General features: G+C 36.6%; 4 protein-coding genes across 5 annotated transcripts; 2 read left to right on the top strand and 2 right to left on the bottom strand.

Annotated features, from left to right (window-relative positions):
• Window positions 1-114: 114 nt before the first annotated feature.
• LOC129580356 (maternal effect protein oskar-like) lies at window positions 115-2335 on the bottom strand. The gene is made up of 5 exons (XM_055470694.1): window positions 1743-2335; window positions 1167-1683; window positions 917-1098; window positions 415-808; window positions 115-325 (listed from the first exon to the last, which is right to left on the bottom strand). The coding sequence occupies exons 1-5, from the start codon at window positions 1951-1953 to the stop codon at window positions 202-204; spliced, it is 1428 nt and encodes a 475-aa protein (XP_055326669.1). The 5' UTR covers window positions 1954-2335; the 3' UTR covers window positions 115-201.
• A 95-nt stretch (window positions 2336-2430) lies between these two features.
• Window positions 2431-3716, top strand: LOC129580358 (ELMO domain-containing protein 2). Its single transcript, XM_055470699.1, has 3 exons — window positions 2431-2614; window positions 2698-3123; window positions 3213-3716. Exons 1-3 carry the CDS (start codon window positions 2500-2502, stop codon window positions 3602-3604), a joined length of 933 nt encoding a protein of 310 aa, XP_055326674.1. The 5' UTR covers window positions 2431-2499; the 3' UTR covers window positions 3605-3716.
• Window positions 3717-3891: 175 nt separating this feature from the next.
• Window positions 3892-6999, top strand: LOC129580355 (protein ABHD18). The gene is made up of 8 exons (XM_055470693.1): window positions 3892-4364; window positions 4762-4846; window positions 4957-5139; window positions 5205-5317; window positions 5405-5543; window positions 5629-5718; window positions 5885-6504; window positions 6586-6999. The coding sequence occupies exons 1-8, from the start codon at window positions 4264-4266 to the stop codon at window positions 6785-6787; spliced, it is 1533 nt and encodes a 510-aa protein (XP_055326668.1). The 5' UTR covers window positions 3892-4263; the 3' UTR covers window positions 6788-6999.
• LOC129580348 (endoribonuclease ZC3H12A) lies at window positions 6981-19032 on the bottom strand. 2 transcript variants are annotated; one of them, XM_055470685.1, is made up of 7 exons: window positions 18932-19032; window positions 12371-13108; window positions 12020-12216; window positions 11832-11934; window positions 9640-9784; window positions 8854-9500; window positions 6981-8258 (listed from the first exon to the last, which is right to left on the bottom strand). In XM_055470685.1, the coding sequence occupies exons 2-7, from the start codon at window positions 13100-13102 to the stop codon at window positions 7956-7958; spliced, it is 2127 nt and encodes a 708-aa protein (XP_055326660.1). In that variant the 5' UTR covers window positions 13103-13108; window positions 18932-19032; the 3' UTR covers window positions 6981-7955. The 2 variants fall into 2 exon arrangements, with proteins under 2 accessions (XP_055326660.1, XP_055326659.1); XM_055470684.1 differs by having other exon boundaries at window positions 17014-18986.
• Window positions 19033-19451: the final 419 nt, after the last annotated feature.

Raw genomic sequence — 19451 nt, 5'->3', positions numbered from 1 at the left:
GTTAAGGTAAAGACAATTTGCATTTGCTGTTGATTTTACCGACTTCGTGGATCAAAAAATAAATTTTTCATGCAATTTGTGTCGCTTGAAAATTAAATAAACTAACTCACAGACCTACATTTTAGCGTCAGAATATGGGATTATCAAGCAGTAATTTGTAAAATTCTTCATGATTTTTTCGAAAAAGTGGGCAAATCAGATTCACTGGACGTCCGTGAGTGTGTGAAGTGACAAATTGATTTTGTCGAGAATCTTCTTTCGGCCGAGTTCCGTCCAGCGCCAAAGCTCTAGCTTCTTATCACCCTTCGATATCACTTTCGGATGGCTGAAAATTGAACGAATCAATAGAAAATTTGATATGTTTTTGCCGACTTTACTTCGTGGGAATGAGATATTGTTATCAAAGTTACTTACTTATGGTAATATATGCTGGGAAAATGCTTTCTGTGATCTGAAAAACATGAGTGCAAGTCCAACAGTTTGTATCCATCTCCGTATTGACTCAAAAGGAACTGATTAAACAACAGCAACGTTTGATAGATGGTTTTGTAGTTTGGATTGTTGCTGTTGATCCACAGATTTGGGATGGTTGTTATTATGGGCGTTAAGCCAATCGTTAATATAGCTCTTATTAAACGTGCATATTCAGAGATTATATCGATAAAATTTCGCTGAAGCAAAACATCAATCGCACCCACATTCACAATTAAATAGCGACATTGACTCGTAAGCCGGTTCTGTTTGTCAAGAACCAAATGATATGCTTCTCGCACGGTTTGACCGCTAATACAATATTCAAATCGCTTGTCTGTAAATGTAAAACACAATATTTGTCCAATTAAAGCCATGAAATCAGGTAAAATGTATAAAAATCATATGAAACAATGGATAAAACACAAAAAGGCGTTCAACTCACCATTTTCATTGGTAAAATCTGCACCGTATAGCTCAAAACTGATAAGCGAACGCATATAATCATCTCCGATGATACTAACGCTCGGCGGAAACAATTGTTCTTCCAATGACATGGTCGACTCCACCGAATCCACTAGGATGAAATCGTGTTTTGAATTGATTCGGCATCGCTTCGCAAATGATCTGGAAGCAAAAATTTATTGGTTCAGAAAATGAAGAGAAAAAAATCCAAATAAAAAAACTCTACTCACTGTTGCAATTGTTTGCTTTCGGGCTCTTTGATCGGTGCAATGTAGTCATTTGCGGCGATGCATCCATCGATCACATCGTTTGGAATCGAAATGGATTTTTCAATTTCGGTCGATGTTGTCTGCTTCACCATTTCGCCTGTTCCATTTTCACGATTGTGAATATCGAGATTCTCTTCGTTTAGGCGCAGTCCGTTTGGTGGCATCAATCTCTTCCGCTTCTCCATGGATTGGTGAGATTGGCTGAGTTGCGATAGATTCCGTTTGAGATGTCCATTGTCGATTGATTCGATAAGTAATGTATCGGATGATGTTGATGTGGATGAAACCTCTTGAGCATTCTCTCTTACAAGTGATGAGGTTATCATGCGACAGCGCGGTGCAGGAAGGGCATAGCTGTTGTTGTGCACCGGCTGATTCTTCTCCGATTCCGTGACCACCGTTGTGTCAATCATGATAACATTGTTGTTGGAATCATGTTCGCTGACGTTAATTCCAATGTCATCGATGTACCAAATGCCTGCCCATTGGGAAAAAATTCAATGTTCAACATGCACAAATCCATTCAATTTTACTTACATAAACCATCTTCGTGCTGGTTCAGTATCAATCCATCGATTTCCATCAGATATTGAATAATTTTTCGAGTACTTTCGTGTTGCAATGGCCATTGCTCACCATAGATTTTGTAATAGTCGGACCGCATTTCGCTGATTGTTGCTCCATTTTCGCCACGTGTCATCACCATACCACGCAGTAGCATGTCCAGCTCCAAATTATGATATCGCATATTTGTTCCGATTAATAACACCCAAATCGAAATCAGTCGGCAGATATTTCCAATTATTTATCAAAATTGAATCGTGAGAATCAATTAAAAGACGCGACGCAACAAAAAAAAAAAATTCACATAAAAATCGAATACAGAAAAAATAGCAAAAACGATACAAATACAAAGCACGTGTAATTCGATTCGCAAGTCTGTGATAAAGTGAGAGGCGAGCGCATAATTTCTGCACCCATGCCATCGGTCCGTTATGCCGTTCAACGTAAGTTTTGTGCATTTGATTTTTGTGTTGGCAGCGCTGACTCACAGCACTCGCAATGACACACAACTGTCAGTTAGATAAATGTACGTGGTGTCAGCTGTCACAAATCCCATTGGAAACTAAATAATAAAAGACACAAGCTATTCTTAACCCATTTGATTTGTGCGATCTCCAGGGTAACACAAAACACAAATCAAATAAAATGCATTCGCTGTAAATATCCAATAATCTAGTCAAATTTTTCGCTTCTTCATCGTGTGAGCCAATTCAATACGCGTGTGCTCATAATGTTGACGATTGTCTCATTATTCTACGCTTACGCACGACCATTTATCAAATGGTTTTTGCGACATTTTACTCGATTGTGTGAATTGCAGCGAATTTGTTACGGTTGTGAGTCAGGTGAGGCTAATATGATTTCGAATTCTTATCGTTTACTTTAATTTGTTCTTCGAAATACTCTAATACATTTGTGATTTTTTCAGGTGCAAAGCGGAAGAAATGTGTCGAAGAATCACTATCGCTGTCGCGACAGAAACCAATAAAAGAATTGATTGACCGATTGAACGAGACTATTGCGAATAAAGTGGCAATGGATGAATTCCATGGTCAATTAATTCCGCATGCTGTGTCAACTATACTGAAAGTGAAGAAAGTCAAACGAAAAATCCATCCCGACTTTGGTCCATCGCTGGGGGTGTGCATTGAAAGTATTTGGAGCTACCGTCGTCTGTGTGCTGACATTGAAGATATTCGTAAAATGTCATTCGATAGCGAAAATGTGGATCATGAAAATAAACTGTTGAAGTTGTGGCGCTTGCTGATGCCAGAACAACCGCTTGAAGGTCGAATCTCAAAGCAGTGGCAAGATATTGGATTCCAAGGTGATAATCCGTCGACCGATTTTAGAGGTAAGTTCCAGCCAAAAATTATCCTTTAGCTCAGCAAACGATGCAAAAAAATGTTCATCAAATCAATTGTGATTTTTTTTTTCTTTTAGGAATGGGTTTGCTTGGATTGGAAAATCTTTTGTATTTCGCCGAAGAGTATACTGCAGCCGCACGATATGTTCTCTCTCATTCAGTGCATCCGATTCATGGATACACGTTTGCCATCGTTGGAATCAACTTAACGTCAATGGCCTATAATCTACTTCAGAATGGTGCGGCCAAAACCCATCTGTTCAATCTAAAAACGCAGCATCTCAGCTTAAAGCATTTTCATCGTTTTTATTGCTATTTATTCTATGAATTCGACAAGTTTTGGGTGGAATGTAAACCAACAAGCCTAATGGACTTTTCAAATATACACGCCCGTTTTTTGAGTGACATTTTAACGCAATTAAATGACGATCAAACCCTTTTTAATATGAACCAAGTATTTAACATCTAAAAGTTGAAGCGACAATTTTACGAGACCGAAGTGTGACTTAATCGTATTTTCTATTCATGTGAACATGGCGAGCATAATTGAATAAATCTCTAATATTTATGATCAAACCAAATTTTCATTCATCGTTTTGCAAATGATTTCTTTCGCAATTTTAGCATCCCAGCAGTGATGTGTGTTGTTTATTTGAATTTTCGTTATCATAATGCCAAATGTCAATCGTGTCCCAAATTGAGGTTATGTTCTATTTTACGTATAGTACGTAAATCAATCTATCGTGGCGCTGTCACCAATTACGTCTTGATTTTGACAATGAACAAAATAAAAGTTCAGTAAGAAGAAGAAAGCATTACCTCAATGAATAATTTGAATCGTACGATTTTGGTGTGTTTCGAAACTGTTCGTGTTGTTGTTGTGCAAAGAAAATCAAATATCACTCGGATGGCAATTGATCAATTTGCAAATTTCATTTTGAATGATGCCGATCATCTTAGTCATTCGTTTAATAAACATTGATTCAATCGCATCTAACGATATTTGTTTGCTATTGCTTACACAGCAAAACTCATCTCTGTTGAAATTTTCATGGTGCACATTTCAATCGCTGTAAATAGGGGTGTTATTGTTAGGTGAAGAAATAGAGAAAGAAAATTCCATTCACAATGTCAACGGCCACGGCAAGTCGACTGGACAAAATCTATCGAAGGATGCTGATAACGCGATTCTTTGAGAAAGGTTGGGGAAAAGCAGAAAATCTGCGAAGGTAAGAACAGGACACCCGTGTATTTGGCGCGAATGCGCGCACAAAAGAGACAGCAAATCACATCACACATCATACGATTTGTTGTTTACAAGAATCACGTACGCCAATGTCCATTACTAATACGGAGCATAAATAGAGAGGTTTTGTGATAAACAAATTGCCTCCGACTTGAATTTCTTCTCTATTTATATAATAATAATGATGATGATGATGATTACACTTTCGATACATATGCATTTTCATCGAATCGATATAACAATAATAAAATTAACGAAACCATGGTGCGATTATTATATAAGTTTATTTATGATCGCGAAATTCATCGTTCAATTATTGAAATTTTCATTTTAAAACGTAAAGCCGATCATAATTTTTCTTTTAAATTTTCATTTAATAGATTGTTCGAATTCCGAAAGTTTGTATCAAATCGTGACACATGCTACAATCTCATTCCGAGAGACTATCCAGTTCAAATAACTCGGGTAAGTTCACAACGAGTGCAAGTCATTCAACCTTCAATTTTGTTATTTTTTCGGACCTATTGGGCATTACTATGGCTGCTGACAATTGATATATATTGCTTTTTTTCTAGGAGGAAAAAACTTCAGAATGTTTGCTGATTGATGGTGAATTTTTGTCGCCAATGGAACTATTTCTGCCGGGCGTTGTACCTCCCGAATCTCGCAAATCAAATTTTCAACTCGTGTTACCACTCAAATGGAAAAATGAAAAGTACAAGCCAGTTTGTGTACATTTTGCTGGTACCGGAGATCACGTGAGTGATAAAGAGATGAACAATTAATTTCAACAGATTAACAAAACGAGTCGTGTTATTTTTAGTTTTTCTGGAGAAGACGAAATTTTATGGCCAAACCATTGCTTCGTGAAGGAGGCATTGGTGCCATTCTACTTGAGAATCCGTTTTACGGTTTGAGAAAGCCGAAAGATCAAGTGTAAGAACTGGTTTTTAATTATTCTGAGATTGTTCATCTTGTTTCTTTGCTATGGTTCTAATTTGGTACATTTGACATTTGAAACAGTCGATCAAATTTGCAGCACGTGTCGGATATCTTTGTGATGGGAGGATGCCTCATACTCGAGAGCCTCGTTTTATTCCATTTCTGTGAACGAAATGGATTGGGCCCACTTGGAGTTAGTGGATTATCGATGGGAGGTCATGTAAGTGATATTTGAATTTCATTTAACGAATGAAGAAATAATTTAGTTATACAAAAAAAAAGCTTAAAACTATTTCTTGTTCCAGATGGCATCATTAGCAGCTACAAACTGGCCGAAACCATTGGTCGTTGTTCCATGCTTGTCGTGGTCAACAGCGGCGGCAGTTTTTACTCAGGTACTGATTGATATGCGATTCTATTTCATCATCTCCATTCACTTCAAATTATATCTCTATTTCTCTCATTCACTCATTTACTTATCTAAATCACCCAATTTCCCAAAAATCTTGTATTTTAATCTGTGCCAAAAATAATTCGAGAATCCGTTTCAATCTTTTGCAGGGCGTAATGTCTGAGTCGATAAATTGGTCTGAGTTGGAGAATCAATTCTTTTCGTCAAGTGTATTTCGGAAGAAGCTGGCGAAAATGGTGAATGTTGTGGACGGTTGGGACGAAGCATTTATGGCCGGAAGGCGTTTTGTTCAAAATTACGATAATACAAATTCGAATTTAGACAATGACCTCAAAACAATTGCAAACAATATCAGTTACCAATCGGATACGCCTGTTTCCACGGCGAATTGTACGTCCGATAAAATTAGCGAGATTTATAGACAAATTGAGGAGTTAAACAATAATTCACATGAGAGTACGATAGAAGAAGACAATGTCATCGATATAATGGCGAGATTAAAGCTTGAACCCATTGACACAACCAAAATTAAGTGGTGGGAACGAGAAGCATTGCAATTTATGCGTGGAATGATGGACGAATGTACACACTTGAAAAACTTCAGCGTGCCGTATGACACTTCATTGATTACAGCGGTGTGTGCAAAAGACGATGCATACGTTCCGCGGGAAGGTACAAGCAGTTTGGAAGATATCTGGCCAGGTGCAGAAGTCAAGTATATTGACGCTGGGCACGTAAGTGCCTACGTTCTCTACCAAAAATTGATTCGGTATGTATTCACATCTCAAAGGTGGACCCGGATATGCTCGAATTTTAATGTAATTTATGGAAATTTTGATTTTGTTTCCAGGTCGAGCATCATCGACAAATTCGAAAAAGCCAAAGAAAAGTATCAATACTATACAAATCCAATACCGCCCGACACAACAATGGATACACTGCAGAAGCGATGGCGATCATCAATTACCATTGAAGCAATCCAATCGGTACCAAATCAAGAAAATTTAATTGAAGATGAAGCCAATAAACTTGCCTCGTCAAATACCAACTAATCGTACAATTTACCATTACATTAACAGTTTCACATTCTAGTTAATCGGTCCGATTAATTGTTTCTTTTTATTGTATATTATCGAAGCAAATGCCTTTAGAATAGTTGTAACAAATGATAATTGATTTCGAAAAGTGTTACGCTGAAATAGAAAATTGTTCATATTTTTTTCGTATTTAAATAAAAGAGTCTGATTTAAGTATTTCCACTTAATTCGAAAAACTAGTTTTTATTGTAAAAATATATGTGTTTTTTTTGTGATTTTTATCAACAAAAGCGAAAAAATGTACTAGCCTTGTCAATTTTTTTTTTCGAGATGGGCGCAATATTATGTAGATTATGTCTACTTTTTTACCTGTCTCTTGAATACAATACAATTAAATAAAATAGTTCATTCGGGCGAAAGCACTCCACATACACAAAAAAGGTAAAGACGTGTGTTAACTTGTTCTATGCATTAGATGCAATATGTTTGATTTTTCGTTTTTTTTTCTTCATCTTTTTCTTCTTTTTAATTTTACTAAAACATATTTGAGAAAGCGTATAATACGCTGCGTATTTCGTATGTACTTCAAAAACATCATCGATTCTGAGTAGTTTAATGCAACACTGAATCTTCATTGTTCGATCAATTCATTCAATCTTCTTTTGTTCCTTTTTTTTTCTTTCTTTTAAATATCTACTTTCTTTTCCTTATTACATAAATGATTTATTCACGAATAAGTTAATGGAATTCATTATGCAGTACCAGTACAGGAAACGTTTAACACGTAAATGGAACGAATATGTATTATTTCATGAGATTTTCTTTTAAAACAATAAAATCCATCATCTTCTTGTTCTTGTTGTTCTTTTTCTATCATAGTATACTACTACAAGCAATAAAATAACGGAATTAAATATTGGAAAACAACACATTTTCAACATTTCTGACTGATCAAAAGCGTTTCCAATTCTAGACATAAAACGGAATGGAAATGGAAGACATTCATGACAATATTCAATAAAATACTTGTTTTTTTTCTGTTGGAATGTGTGTGCGGGTGTGCGTATGACATACACTGTATGTGCGATAAAGCATGGTGGAATGATTCGATGTTACACTAAATTTACACATTATTTCCTCTCGTTTAAATCATTTTTCTTTCGGTACATTGCTTTTTTCATCTTTAACTTCTTGGGAAAATGCTCAAAATTGCCGCACAAATATTCTGCGGGTTCGTTTCGGTCGGGTACATATTCATGACAGTCAGTACTTGTTCCTCGGGGAAGATACTAGATAAATGATATTGTATGTGCAGTCGATTTGCTTGTGTTGCATTCGGTGGTTGTGTGGTTTGTGGCACACCAATTGAATTTGGTTGCTGCGACCATGGTGTCGAAATATCGCCGGGTGCAATTTGTGCTTTGGGACCACCATTGTTCTGCCATGTACGTGATGAATCCGGTGCCGATGCAATGCGAGTCACATTCTGTTTGCAGAAGATTCGAAAAATTGGTAAATAAAATTTAGTTAACCAAAATTAAGTTGAATTTTGAAGCAAAATCAGAAAAAATCAGTGCCAGATATAGAAGTAAAAAAAATGTAATTCTTATTACTTTATTACCTACATATTACTTTAATAAGATGACCTATTACTTATTACTGTAATAAGATGCGTAATAAGTCCATCTTATTACAGCAATAAGATTGTAATTGTAATAAGATTGTAATAAGTATCTTATTACTTTTGGTGCAAAAAAAAATCGCAAAAATAGTTTCATGTAAAAAACATGTCAATTTTTGTCAGACGAAAAAATGTTGAAAAAAATGTGTCTTGCAAAATTCGACATGATTTTTGTATGAAACTTTTGAAGAAAATTGACATGTTTTTTACATGAAACTTTTTTTGCGATTTTTTTTTGCACCAAAAGTAATAAGATACTTATTACAATCTTATTACTGTAATAAGACGAGTAATAAGTAATAAGTCTATCTTATTACAGAAATAAAATGAAAGTAATAAGTAATATGTAATAAGTTACTTATTACTTTACTTCTATAGAGCCAGACCAATGATGACCAACCTGATGCAAATCCCAATGGTTTGTCATGTGTGATCTGGGGCCACTGTGCGATGGTGCCAATTGACGATGTTGACCGGTGTGCTGTTGCATCACTTGTGACGGTTCCGGTTGCATTTGCTCGGGATGCGAATGTTTCGTTTGTAATGAGTTTGCATTATGCATTCGAAGGAGTCGTGGATCAAATGCGTTTGGATTCAGTGACAATTGTCGTTGTAGTTTCTGATGTAAATTGACGTCGTTTCGTTTTTCTAGCATCGTTGTTTGGTTTGAACCAGTTGATGTGGTCGGTGGTGATAGAATGTTGCCGTGCGTATAATGTAGTATGGGTCGAACGGATTGTTGTGATTGGGCTGATTGTGACGTATGAATTGCTGTAGACGCTGGTCCAACACCATACATATTGTGCTGGTGTGGATTGCCAATGGGTGACTGTTGCTGTTGTTGTTGTACTGGAATGGAATTGAATTCGGGCGCTAAACTCTCTAATCTACATGACTCGGAAAATGCAGTCATTATGTCATTGTGGTCCTCAGGACTTAACGTATTTCCAAACGATGCTTTATTAGGGTTTGGTATGCGATGTTTATGCGTTGATTCGTGACAGTTTGATGGATTACAACCATCGTGTGTGCATGAACGCGTTCTCGCTGAGTAAAAAAAATATAGAGAAAATATTTAGATGAATGAACATTCGAAAATTTTGCAGAAAAAAAGTATCAAAATAACAATTTCATTTAAAACAAAATTTCAACGATTTTTTTCTGTGTTATATCAACAATTACATACCTAATGGTTTTCGTCGATCATTGAGTTCGGATGTGTTGCTACTTAATGGAACGCTAAGCGATTTACCGCACGCCGTTTTCGTATTGCCATCGGAGTTTCGTGCTGATAAGTGGCGGGCAGCATGCTCAGATAGACGCTCTATGATCTATAGGAGGATATTTTTGTATTCATTCCATAGATGTATTTAGGTGATTTTTTTAATTTTATTTATTTTCAAATGATAAAATATTCAGAATATTTCAATGGTTTTATTTCAATTAGACTTGAAGAAAAAGGAAAAATTCATTCAATTCAGCTCGGCAGTGCGTGCATATCATTTAAATTTATCGATGTGTTTGTGTATGTATAAGAAAAGGGTAAATGTGTTTGCGCACTGTATCAATCACAACTGTTAGCCGTAATATGCTTGATGCTGCACGCTCGTCTTAACTAAACTTTCGTACAGGAGACACGTTCATTCGTGGTTTTGCTTTGTGCAAACTATTACAGCGCAACAAGTGTTGTTAAAAATATGGAAAACAAACGAAAACGGCAAGCAGCGGTCATCATTCCCGTTAGTGTATCGATTCCAAAGAAATCAAAAAGTGATGCGACAAAAAACACATTCCAAAGTACAAGCAAAGAAAATTTGCCACCACCGCCGCCGAGTTCACAAAAAGTACAAACACAAAAAGATCGAAACAAGGGCATGTATTAAATATTAGATGAGCGCTTATATCTGAAAATTCTCACATTGGCAATGGGATCATGAATTGTTTTTATTTCAGATGCAAGTGCAGGATCAATTGAAAATGTCACCAAAACAAACTAAGTCAGCAATGATCCAAATAAATGGTTAGATTTGCTGGGGCTTTCTTCAGGTCGCAAGAAGATACGTTCATCTGATCTCGTTGCATTTGATGAGCCATCGATTCATATTGCCAATTTCAAAACCAAATAGGTTGTCAATTGCCACGGCATGAAGTTGTATGAAGAATTGGTGATATTTTACCGAGAATCTTACGACAACACAATGACAATCGGTTACACCTTCATGTATAAAAATAACAAAAATTACATTGGCGGAAGTGGTGCAAAGCAAAGTGCAAGTAATTTCAACTTAGCAATGGGAACAAGACGCATACTCTTACATATCGGAAATATTGTAATAAAATTGAATGATAGATACACGGAACAACATAACGATTTGTACGGAAAATTGCTCGAAATAATTAACGAGAATGATGATTATCCGAATGGTTTTGAAATTGTCATGTTGAAAGGATTGAAAATGTCAAAGGAAATCTTCGAAGCATGCGTGTGTGGCAAACTGAAGAGCGTTCTCAGTGTAGAAGAAAGAAAGTTGTTAATAGATGTACGAGCCGAAGTTGTGCCAGCCGAAGCACTCCATATTCTGCAAACACAAGCAGATGAAAATGATCTCGGTGCCTATTTGCTAGAGTCGTTGAACGATCAAAGCAACTGGGAACGAATTGTGTTCATGTGAATGACGAATCCAATTGATTTGCCACAAGTAAAGAAAGCAAAAGACAAAAGTGTATGGTGTCCAGTTTGCGGCAAAGAATTGTTCACCAAACAGAACGTTTCAGATCATTCTAAGATTGACCGAAAGCAGTTTAGCAGATGCTTTTGTATCAACAGTGCCAGCAGGAGGAGAAGTTGCACCAAAAGCAGCGTCTGCCAAGAAGCAATTCGCATGTGATCAATGCGATACAAGCTACGTCCAAAAAGTGGATTTAACTGCACACAAGAGGTTAAAACATGGCAAAGATGCGGATGTATCCCACCAATGTCTGTTGTGTCCGAAGGTGTTCAAAGAAAAGAAAACTCTTAACAGACATCAACGCTATTATCATTCAGAGAATCCACCTCAATTTAAATGTGATTTCTGCGAGGAAAAATTTTTTACCGATTGGAAAAAGAAGCGGTATATGAAAACACACAGCTTACAAGAGACAAAGAAGGCAATGTATGGTGAAAAGCAGTTTAAATGTACAGATTGTGGTAAAAAAAAATCATATCGTCGTCATATCACACTGAATCTTTGTCCACGTTCAAAAAAGACGAAAGAAAATTAATATGAATGTAATCTCGTTGAAAAAAACCGTTATGAAACAATAAATAAAAAAATATACTTGGACTTTAATTATTATATCTATTCTATTATTTTAATATTGACTTATACTTCTTACTGATTTATGTGGTCCCATTCCACGTTCCGGATGATAAAATTTGCATTTATTTCCATACGTACATTTTTTGCCATAGGGACACTGGGGCTGCGGATCACTTTTTCTGTAAAAATAACATATTGGAATAAAAAACTGAAACCAAAAACAAAAAACTGTTCAAGAATTTTGGCATTGTTCTCATCACATACTTTGGCTGCATACGAAGGAAATTGTCAAGCGTTGGACCACTTCGACCGAGTGGATCGTCAGGTGGCATAAATCGATCTGCTACAAAAGAATACATTAAGAGACGCTCTTCCACCACTTTTTTGTATTCCATGTTTTCATTTGCTAAATCACGGTAGTTGTCATTTGACACGACAACACCATCACTTTCGGCAGCCAACTGAAATTCAATCCAAAGAGTTATTATATGATACGATTTATTAAACGAGATTTCTGTCATATCTGGTGAGACAAGAAATATTGAATATTCAATCAGAAATGCGATATTCTACACTGAATCGTTGTGAATTAATTATGTATATGTCGATATTCACCTTTAAAATATATCGATCATCGTAGCAGACAGTGCGTTTGCCTCCAACAAAACGCGAAGGTGTATAGACGAGCAGTCGTTCTTTTTCCAATTCGAAAAGGAGCTCTTGATCTTTGATTGGATTATCGGGCCGTGGATTTTCCTTTCGAAATTTGGGAACAAACACCGTAATTTCCTTGTGGCCTCGATTTTTGAAATATTCCACACACAATCGAATGCCTAGACACGAAAAAACTTCTTTGTTCCCATGGCAATACGCAACATTACTTCCATCGATAACGATTGGGCGCAAACCAGTGTGTCTGCCATCTGTAGGTTCATGTTTACCATTACTCGAATTCGCTAAACTACCGCTATTGCAGGGCGTCTCTGTTCCATTTGGCAATGAATTGTGTGGATCACACAAATCAGATTTGTTGCCTTGTTGCGCGCCCAATTTTATCAATTCGGCTAAGAGTTCATTTTGTGCTGGGTCAGTGCCAAGCCGAGTCAATGCTGCCTGCACCAATTTCTCCGTATATCCCAATTTGAGCGCGAATTCAACGCGTTGCGTGTAGCTGGGCGATGAATCGACTTTCTTTGTGACTAATTGCGGCGGCTGACTTACATATTCGGCAAATTCCTGACCAAGCGTATCACTTGTCGTTCGTGATACTTGCTCATGGCTGCTATCTATATCGCACTCCGAATCATAGCTGGAATCCTCGCCCTCTGCCACTGCCAATGAATCCATGTAAGTCTACAAATCCATGGGGGGGGGGGAAAATAAAAAAACGATTATTGAATGTATGCGCAAGCAAACAACACATTTTGCATTGAATCGACAAACAAAAGCAGAAAATGTGAAAATCCTCGAACAGAAAAAAAACCACTCGTTTACATATCTATTCTTGAAAAATGGTTCAATATATGAAACACAATCATTGAGCATTGTGCAAACGTCAAGAATAAATAGCCCGCAAAGATGTACAAAAAACTCAAACCAAATGGGTATTGTTTGTGTGTGATTACGATTTATGGCAAGCCCAAGTAAATCGGTACGATTGTGTGTACTACTTATTACAGTGTATTGCATTTAAAACCATGTCTTTGGCCGTATTGCTATGGATTATCCGGTTTCAATCATGGTCGCGAGCAAAAGCAACAACAACTACAACAATATCACATCAACAGCAGCAGCAGCAGCGGCAGCACACGGCACTCGGCTCGGATTGCACACAATGCGCGGAGATGACAGCAAGTTCACTATACATCAGACTCGTCGTTGTGTAGCTCGTTATTGCTGTCTCCACCACAGTCACCACCGCCGTCGCTGCTGCTGATGCTATTGCTTATTGGAGTTATTTGTTGTTGGACTTTCATCGACGTCATTGTTACGAATATTTATGCACGAACAGAAATTGTAGCACACCGAAACGCATGTGATGCAAACAAAATCTGAAAACCCCTTTCACTCAAAATCGAACAAACTGCTTGGGTTTTTGTGTGTATATTAATACAAGCATTGATATGCTACATGTTGTTGCAGTTTTCACGGTAATTATTTAAATTTATTCACATCTGCGTTTGTTTTCATCTCTTTTCTTTCTCGTTTATTTCTCATCTTTCTGTTGCCCGCCTCTCTTTCTCTCTATCAATTCGCTGTTTGCTGTACGTATTATTCAAAATTGTTGTTGGTTTTGTTTCTTTACTCAATAATTAAATATCGAGTGTAAGATTCGTTTGTTTTTTCGTTGGAAACGCGGATGTCTTTCTTTTTGGGGGAAATTTTTCGATGCCGATAGAAAGCAACGGAATTTTCGCTCACACAAAACCCAATTTTTCTCTCTTTCTCATTCTGTGGCATTACTTTGCCTCACATTTCATCCATGCGAATACCATGACGATTGCAGGCCTTTCCATTTGATTTTTATTCATTTAATGGCTTTTATGGGTTTCTCGTGTGCAATTAACAAGTTTATTACCATTAAGTACAATTTTCGAATTGACCTATTTCGCGATGCGATACATTTTAATGGCATTAGCTCAAGTGGGCTGACTTACTGATGCATTTAAATGAAAATGCAATGCATGCTTTATTTAATAACTTTATATTGGATTAACACGGATTTTCGATAATTGATCATCGCTTACATCCGGTAGGTGGGATAGAGTGATGTGCTTGGCCGATGCTAATGTCAAGCACATAATCGAGTGATAAAGTTATGAATGCTAGACTTGAGCTGCTAATGCTTGTGACGTTCGTTCACATGACCTATACTGAACACGATGTGTGTGGATGTATATATGAATATATGTGAATGGCTGCTGTAGCAACGACGGTGGCGGCCACAGCGGCAGCAGTTGCTGCTACTTTGATACATCCTGTTCGATAAATCAACGCTATAATATGCTTCGATAAGAAATGAATCGATGGCGCGACGACGAGAAATATGAAAGAGTGAGCGACAAAAAAAATTGATGGCGTAAAAGCGTGCCGAAATGTATGACTGAATATTTGCTTTGCATAAAAAAAGCGTAACCCATTTACTATTCTTATTTTTTTTTTTTGGTTATGGTTTCGATTTTCATTTAAGTGCGCAGTTTTTTTTTTGGCACAACCGCACATTCATTCTAAATGGATTTACAGTTTTGTGAACTCGAACCCAAAATGCGACTGTGCAATGCATTTCTGCATACACTGTGGTTTTTTTGCTTTAGCGAAATTATGAAAGCGGAATTGGGAAAACCATAAAACCAAAGCACAATTGAGGCTGTGAGAATCAAAATGGCAATACAGGAATAAACATTCTGAAGCGCATCAAGAAAAAAATTCGCAAAAGTGAATCATGAGTTCTGAATACGCAAAAGTGAACCATGAACCTTCTATGCTGCCCATGTAAATTCATGTTTCACTTTTGCATATTCAGAACTCATGATTCATTTTTGCGAATTTTTTTTCTTGATGCGTTTCAAAATTCTTATTCCTGTATTGCCATTTTCATTCTCATAGCCTCAATTCATCGCCTCCATTGGGCATATAAATTGCCAAAATTTAATGCGGAAAACTGGTCTTCCTCTAGCTTATGTCTATTCCAAAGAAAGACAAATGCTATTTATAGAACCACGCATGCTAATTATTTACGTTTAATTTTGCAAATATGAGATCATAAAAAATATAGAAAAAAAATCGAACCGATGGACGCCTCTAAATTTAGCCGACATTTTATTTCTCATAGATAAGCATCGGCTGCGAGTGTCAGTGACACACAACGTCAAACGTTTTGTGGTTGATAATCGCGTAAGCAAGGTGTTTATGCGAAAAATCGCATTATTGTCTTTAAAATGCTAATTTGAAAGCATGAACAGAAATGTTAGTAATGTTTCGTGCTATGAACTCGACGGGTCCTACGTCAATCACAAATACACACAAAGAGCAAGAGATTTGAGCATGACGGGAGTTGTTGATTTTCTTCTATCTTGCTCGTTTCACCTAAGTCTTGAGCAGCAGTTGCAGCAGCAGCATTAATGAAATGAAGCCATGCCATAGCGATGCATGGGGCCACGAAATGTGATAGAGAGCTTAAATGAAAGCGTGCGTGTGTATTGTGTGCATGAAAAAGCACATTTTATAGGTCGCACAATATTGTGTTCAATAATTATGAGGTTACCTACACGGATCACGGATGTAAAAATAATAGCTGTATTATGTTTATATTGACGTGGGTTGTCTATGGCGTACGCTTGATTTGCTGCTTTTTTCCATTTTTTCAGCATGAATTTCGTGATGATGATTCTATACCAACTGTGGGCCATTCTCTTCCAATCGCTCTCTCTCTCTCTCTCTCTCTCTGTCTCTACATATATAAATATATAGGACCATCTCTTTGACGATTTTAACACTAAGTAGACAATATTCAAATTATGACATCTGAAATGTGTTTTTATAATGAAACAACGTTGTCGTCGACTCAAAGAACTATCATCTCGTTTTTTGCATAAATTATGGATGAACACGAGATCTATATTTAAAATTGCCTTTTTTCGGTCGACTTGTACAAACGGAAGATAGAAAGAGACAGAGAGAGAGAGACATAGATAGCAAAAAAGCGACTGAAATCATCGATGATTTGTAACAATATCGTGGCGTATGTACATGTTCCATAGATGGGCTGAGATTATAAATATCCCGTTTCAACACTCATCATCATCATTTATGTCGATAAATTCTATTATTATATCGTTTGCAAACCATTTATTTTCGCGTCATGTTTCTCCCATTTTCTCTCATCACCAGAAAAAATGTTCAGTTCGGCAAAAAAAAGTGGCTTGCTGTCATTCTGTTCTTCTTATCTAATTCGCACAAACAGACATCGTAAATTTTACAAATTGCATTCGAGCTACCAAAATCGGTGGTGGTCTATATTTTTTCGAATAAATTGCAACTGAAATAAGGTGAATCCATAGTTGGATATCGTCCAAGTCATTGTGGATTAGAATGTTTTCTAGCCGAATAAATTGGCCATTTAAATGCAGATTTCAATGATGCAATCGCTTAATCTAGCTTCTAATCTTTCTTGTGTCTTTCGGTTCTTTTTTTCTTTGGCTTCGAAACATCGATAAGCACATTGTTATAAAAAAAGTGAGCAATTTATCTTTCTGTACCTTGAAATTAATTGATGAAATACTAATATCACTGGGATCACTACTGTCTTTAATCATGATGATTGCAATTTAATTTGCTAATTGTTTCGATTGAACTGTTAGTTGATTCACTGTTTACTAATTAACTCACTTTAATTCCAATTGAGTCGATTCTTAATCACTTATATGTACATGCAAAACGTTAATTAAACTCATTTGCAACTCGAATATTAATCACGGTCAAAAAAATTATTCTGCTGCTAAGATTCTCTTTAATTTTCGTCACTGCTCCTTTTACAAATATACTAAACTTTTGTTATTGAAACTGAAACTTTGATCACAACGTGAATTTGATGGTATTCCATAAAAGATCACAGCACCACTGAAGAAGATGATGAAGGCGAAGACGAAGAAGAAAAATTAAATCGCCGAAGATTGTAACCGGATCAAAATGCGATGTGTGACACTTTACCGATAAAATCAAAACTCATCGAAATCCACCATCAAAATCAGAAATACTGGTAAAATCTGTTTATCGGTGAAGTTTTTTTCTGGATTTTAGCTACGAAGAAAGACACATTGGCTCTCTCGTGTGCGATTCGAAACAAAACGAATGAAATAGAGTAGCGGGGAAATAATGACGAAACACTCACAAAAACCCATCTCTCACACTCAACAGTCAGCACTCAGCACACTCTTCACACAAAAATACACAGGCAAATAACACAACAATCGTACAAAGCGTACACACTACATTTTATCACACAGCAGCAGCTGCAGCAGCAGAAGCAGCAGCAGCCGATTGCACCGCGCGAGTGTTTTATTCACACGGGTGAAAAGAGAATGAATGAATACGAAATGAAAGAAGAAGCAACAAATACAACACAACACCTTAAAATTAAAACAAATATGATAAAGCCATCGCACCAACGAAACGGAGACAAGTCAAATATAACGCGAATCAAGTTCATGTACCAGCACTATGAGACGCTTTCGAACTATTTTGCTATAGTGTTCGAGTCACACATTTATAAAAGACAACACAACAACACAGATACTGCACAGCAGTGCTGTTTTTGTTGTTGTTGCTGCTGCTGCTACCGTCGTCACCGCCGTTACTTTTGCATGTGTTTACACACAGAGAAGAGAAGAAGAAAAAATACAAAGTAGGGAAAAGCAACAACAACAACAACAACAACATGTACGTTTATTGTAGCGCACGTGAAAGCGCTGATAGAGGACAAAGCAAAAATTTTAGATCCGGTATCAAATCGATGGAACGCTGCTTCAATGCTATTATGCATTGATGGCAAAACACCAAACGATATGTTCGTTCTTACACATCCGGATGGCATTTTCGAAGAGAACAACAAAAGTGGCGCATAGAAATATTTCTTTTTTTAGAAATGCGGAAAACAACACGAAAAAACACAATACACACAAGATTTGTTGCGAAAGACACATTTCAATGGGTGGCAGGCTGAACGAAAGAAACAAAAGATGTTTTTTCCACTTAGTGTTGCAACTTGATGCCATCAATTTTTTTTTCAATTGATTTCTTTGTGCGTGATTCATTCAGGTTGCCAGCAAATGACTTTTTATCGGTCGAGATCATCTTCGAATCGAGATAACACGAAAATGTCGAAATTGCATGTTACATTCTCTCTCTCTCTCTCTCTCTCTCTCTCGCTGGGCAGGCAATCGTGATTTCTAATTAGAATCCCATAAAAACCAATTGATGAGTCGCTCACAAGGATTACGTCGTCATTGAATGGATTTTTTCAATGAGGAACGATAAAAAGAGAAACTTGAGCTTTCTTTCGTAGTGTCAGATTGATTTTCATTTTACTCACGAAATAAAATTTTATCTCATTTTACCAACACTTTTAATGTAGCTACTCATATTAGAATTTATTTAAATTGACTCAAGTGCACTTACCCAAAGAAATTTCGTCGAATTTTTCCAGATTTGTTTACACTTGGAACTTTGTTTGTCGACGCAAAACTAAAATTGGCAAAAATATCTTATTGACATTCCACTGTCAATCCCACTAGCTACAGCTGTCACTGCTTTCCACGAACATTTCATTACAGCAGAGAGCAGATTATGAATTATAGCACTCTTTGACGCCATCTATTGAAAGTATTTACAACAACGAAAATGTATGCGGTTTTTAAATCGCACGGTATATGATAACAGTGGATTCGAGAGGATGTATAATGAGAGATCGCTTCAACCAGCAACAAACAGCTTTAATTTATTTATGCATTTGAAATCAGCAGAAAAATATGCGTTCGAGTCCTTGAAATGTTATCAATGAGTCATTTCACTATAACATAAGCTCCATATTGATGATATAATAACTTAGACTCTCAATATGATAAGAAATTTTAATATTTTTTTATCACTAATTGCGTTCCATTTTGTTTATCGTCTATGTGTCTTAGTCGCAAGTTTT

The sequence above is a fragment of the Sitodiplosis mosellana genome, unplaced genomic scaffold (assembly GCF_009176505.1).
Source record: "Sitodiplosis mosellana isolate CC-2019 unplaced genomic scaffold, AAFC_SMos_1.0 Smas_scaffold_1, whole genome shotgun sequence".
In the NCBI taxonomy this organism is placed as follows: Eukaryota; Metazoa; Arthropoda; class Insecta; order Diptera; family Cecidomyiidae; genus Sitodiplosis; species Sitodiplosis mosellana.
Note: the sequence above shows the minus strand (reverse complement) of the source record. Positions and strands in the feature narration are given on the sequence as shown.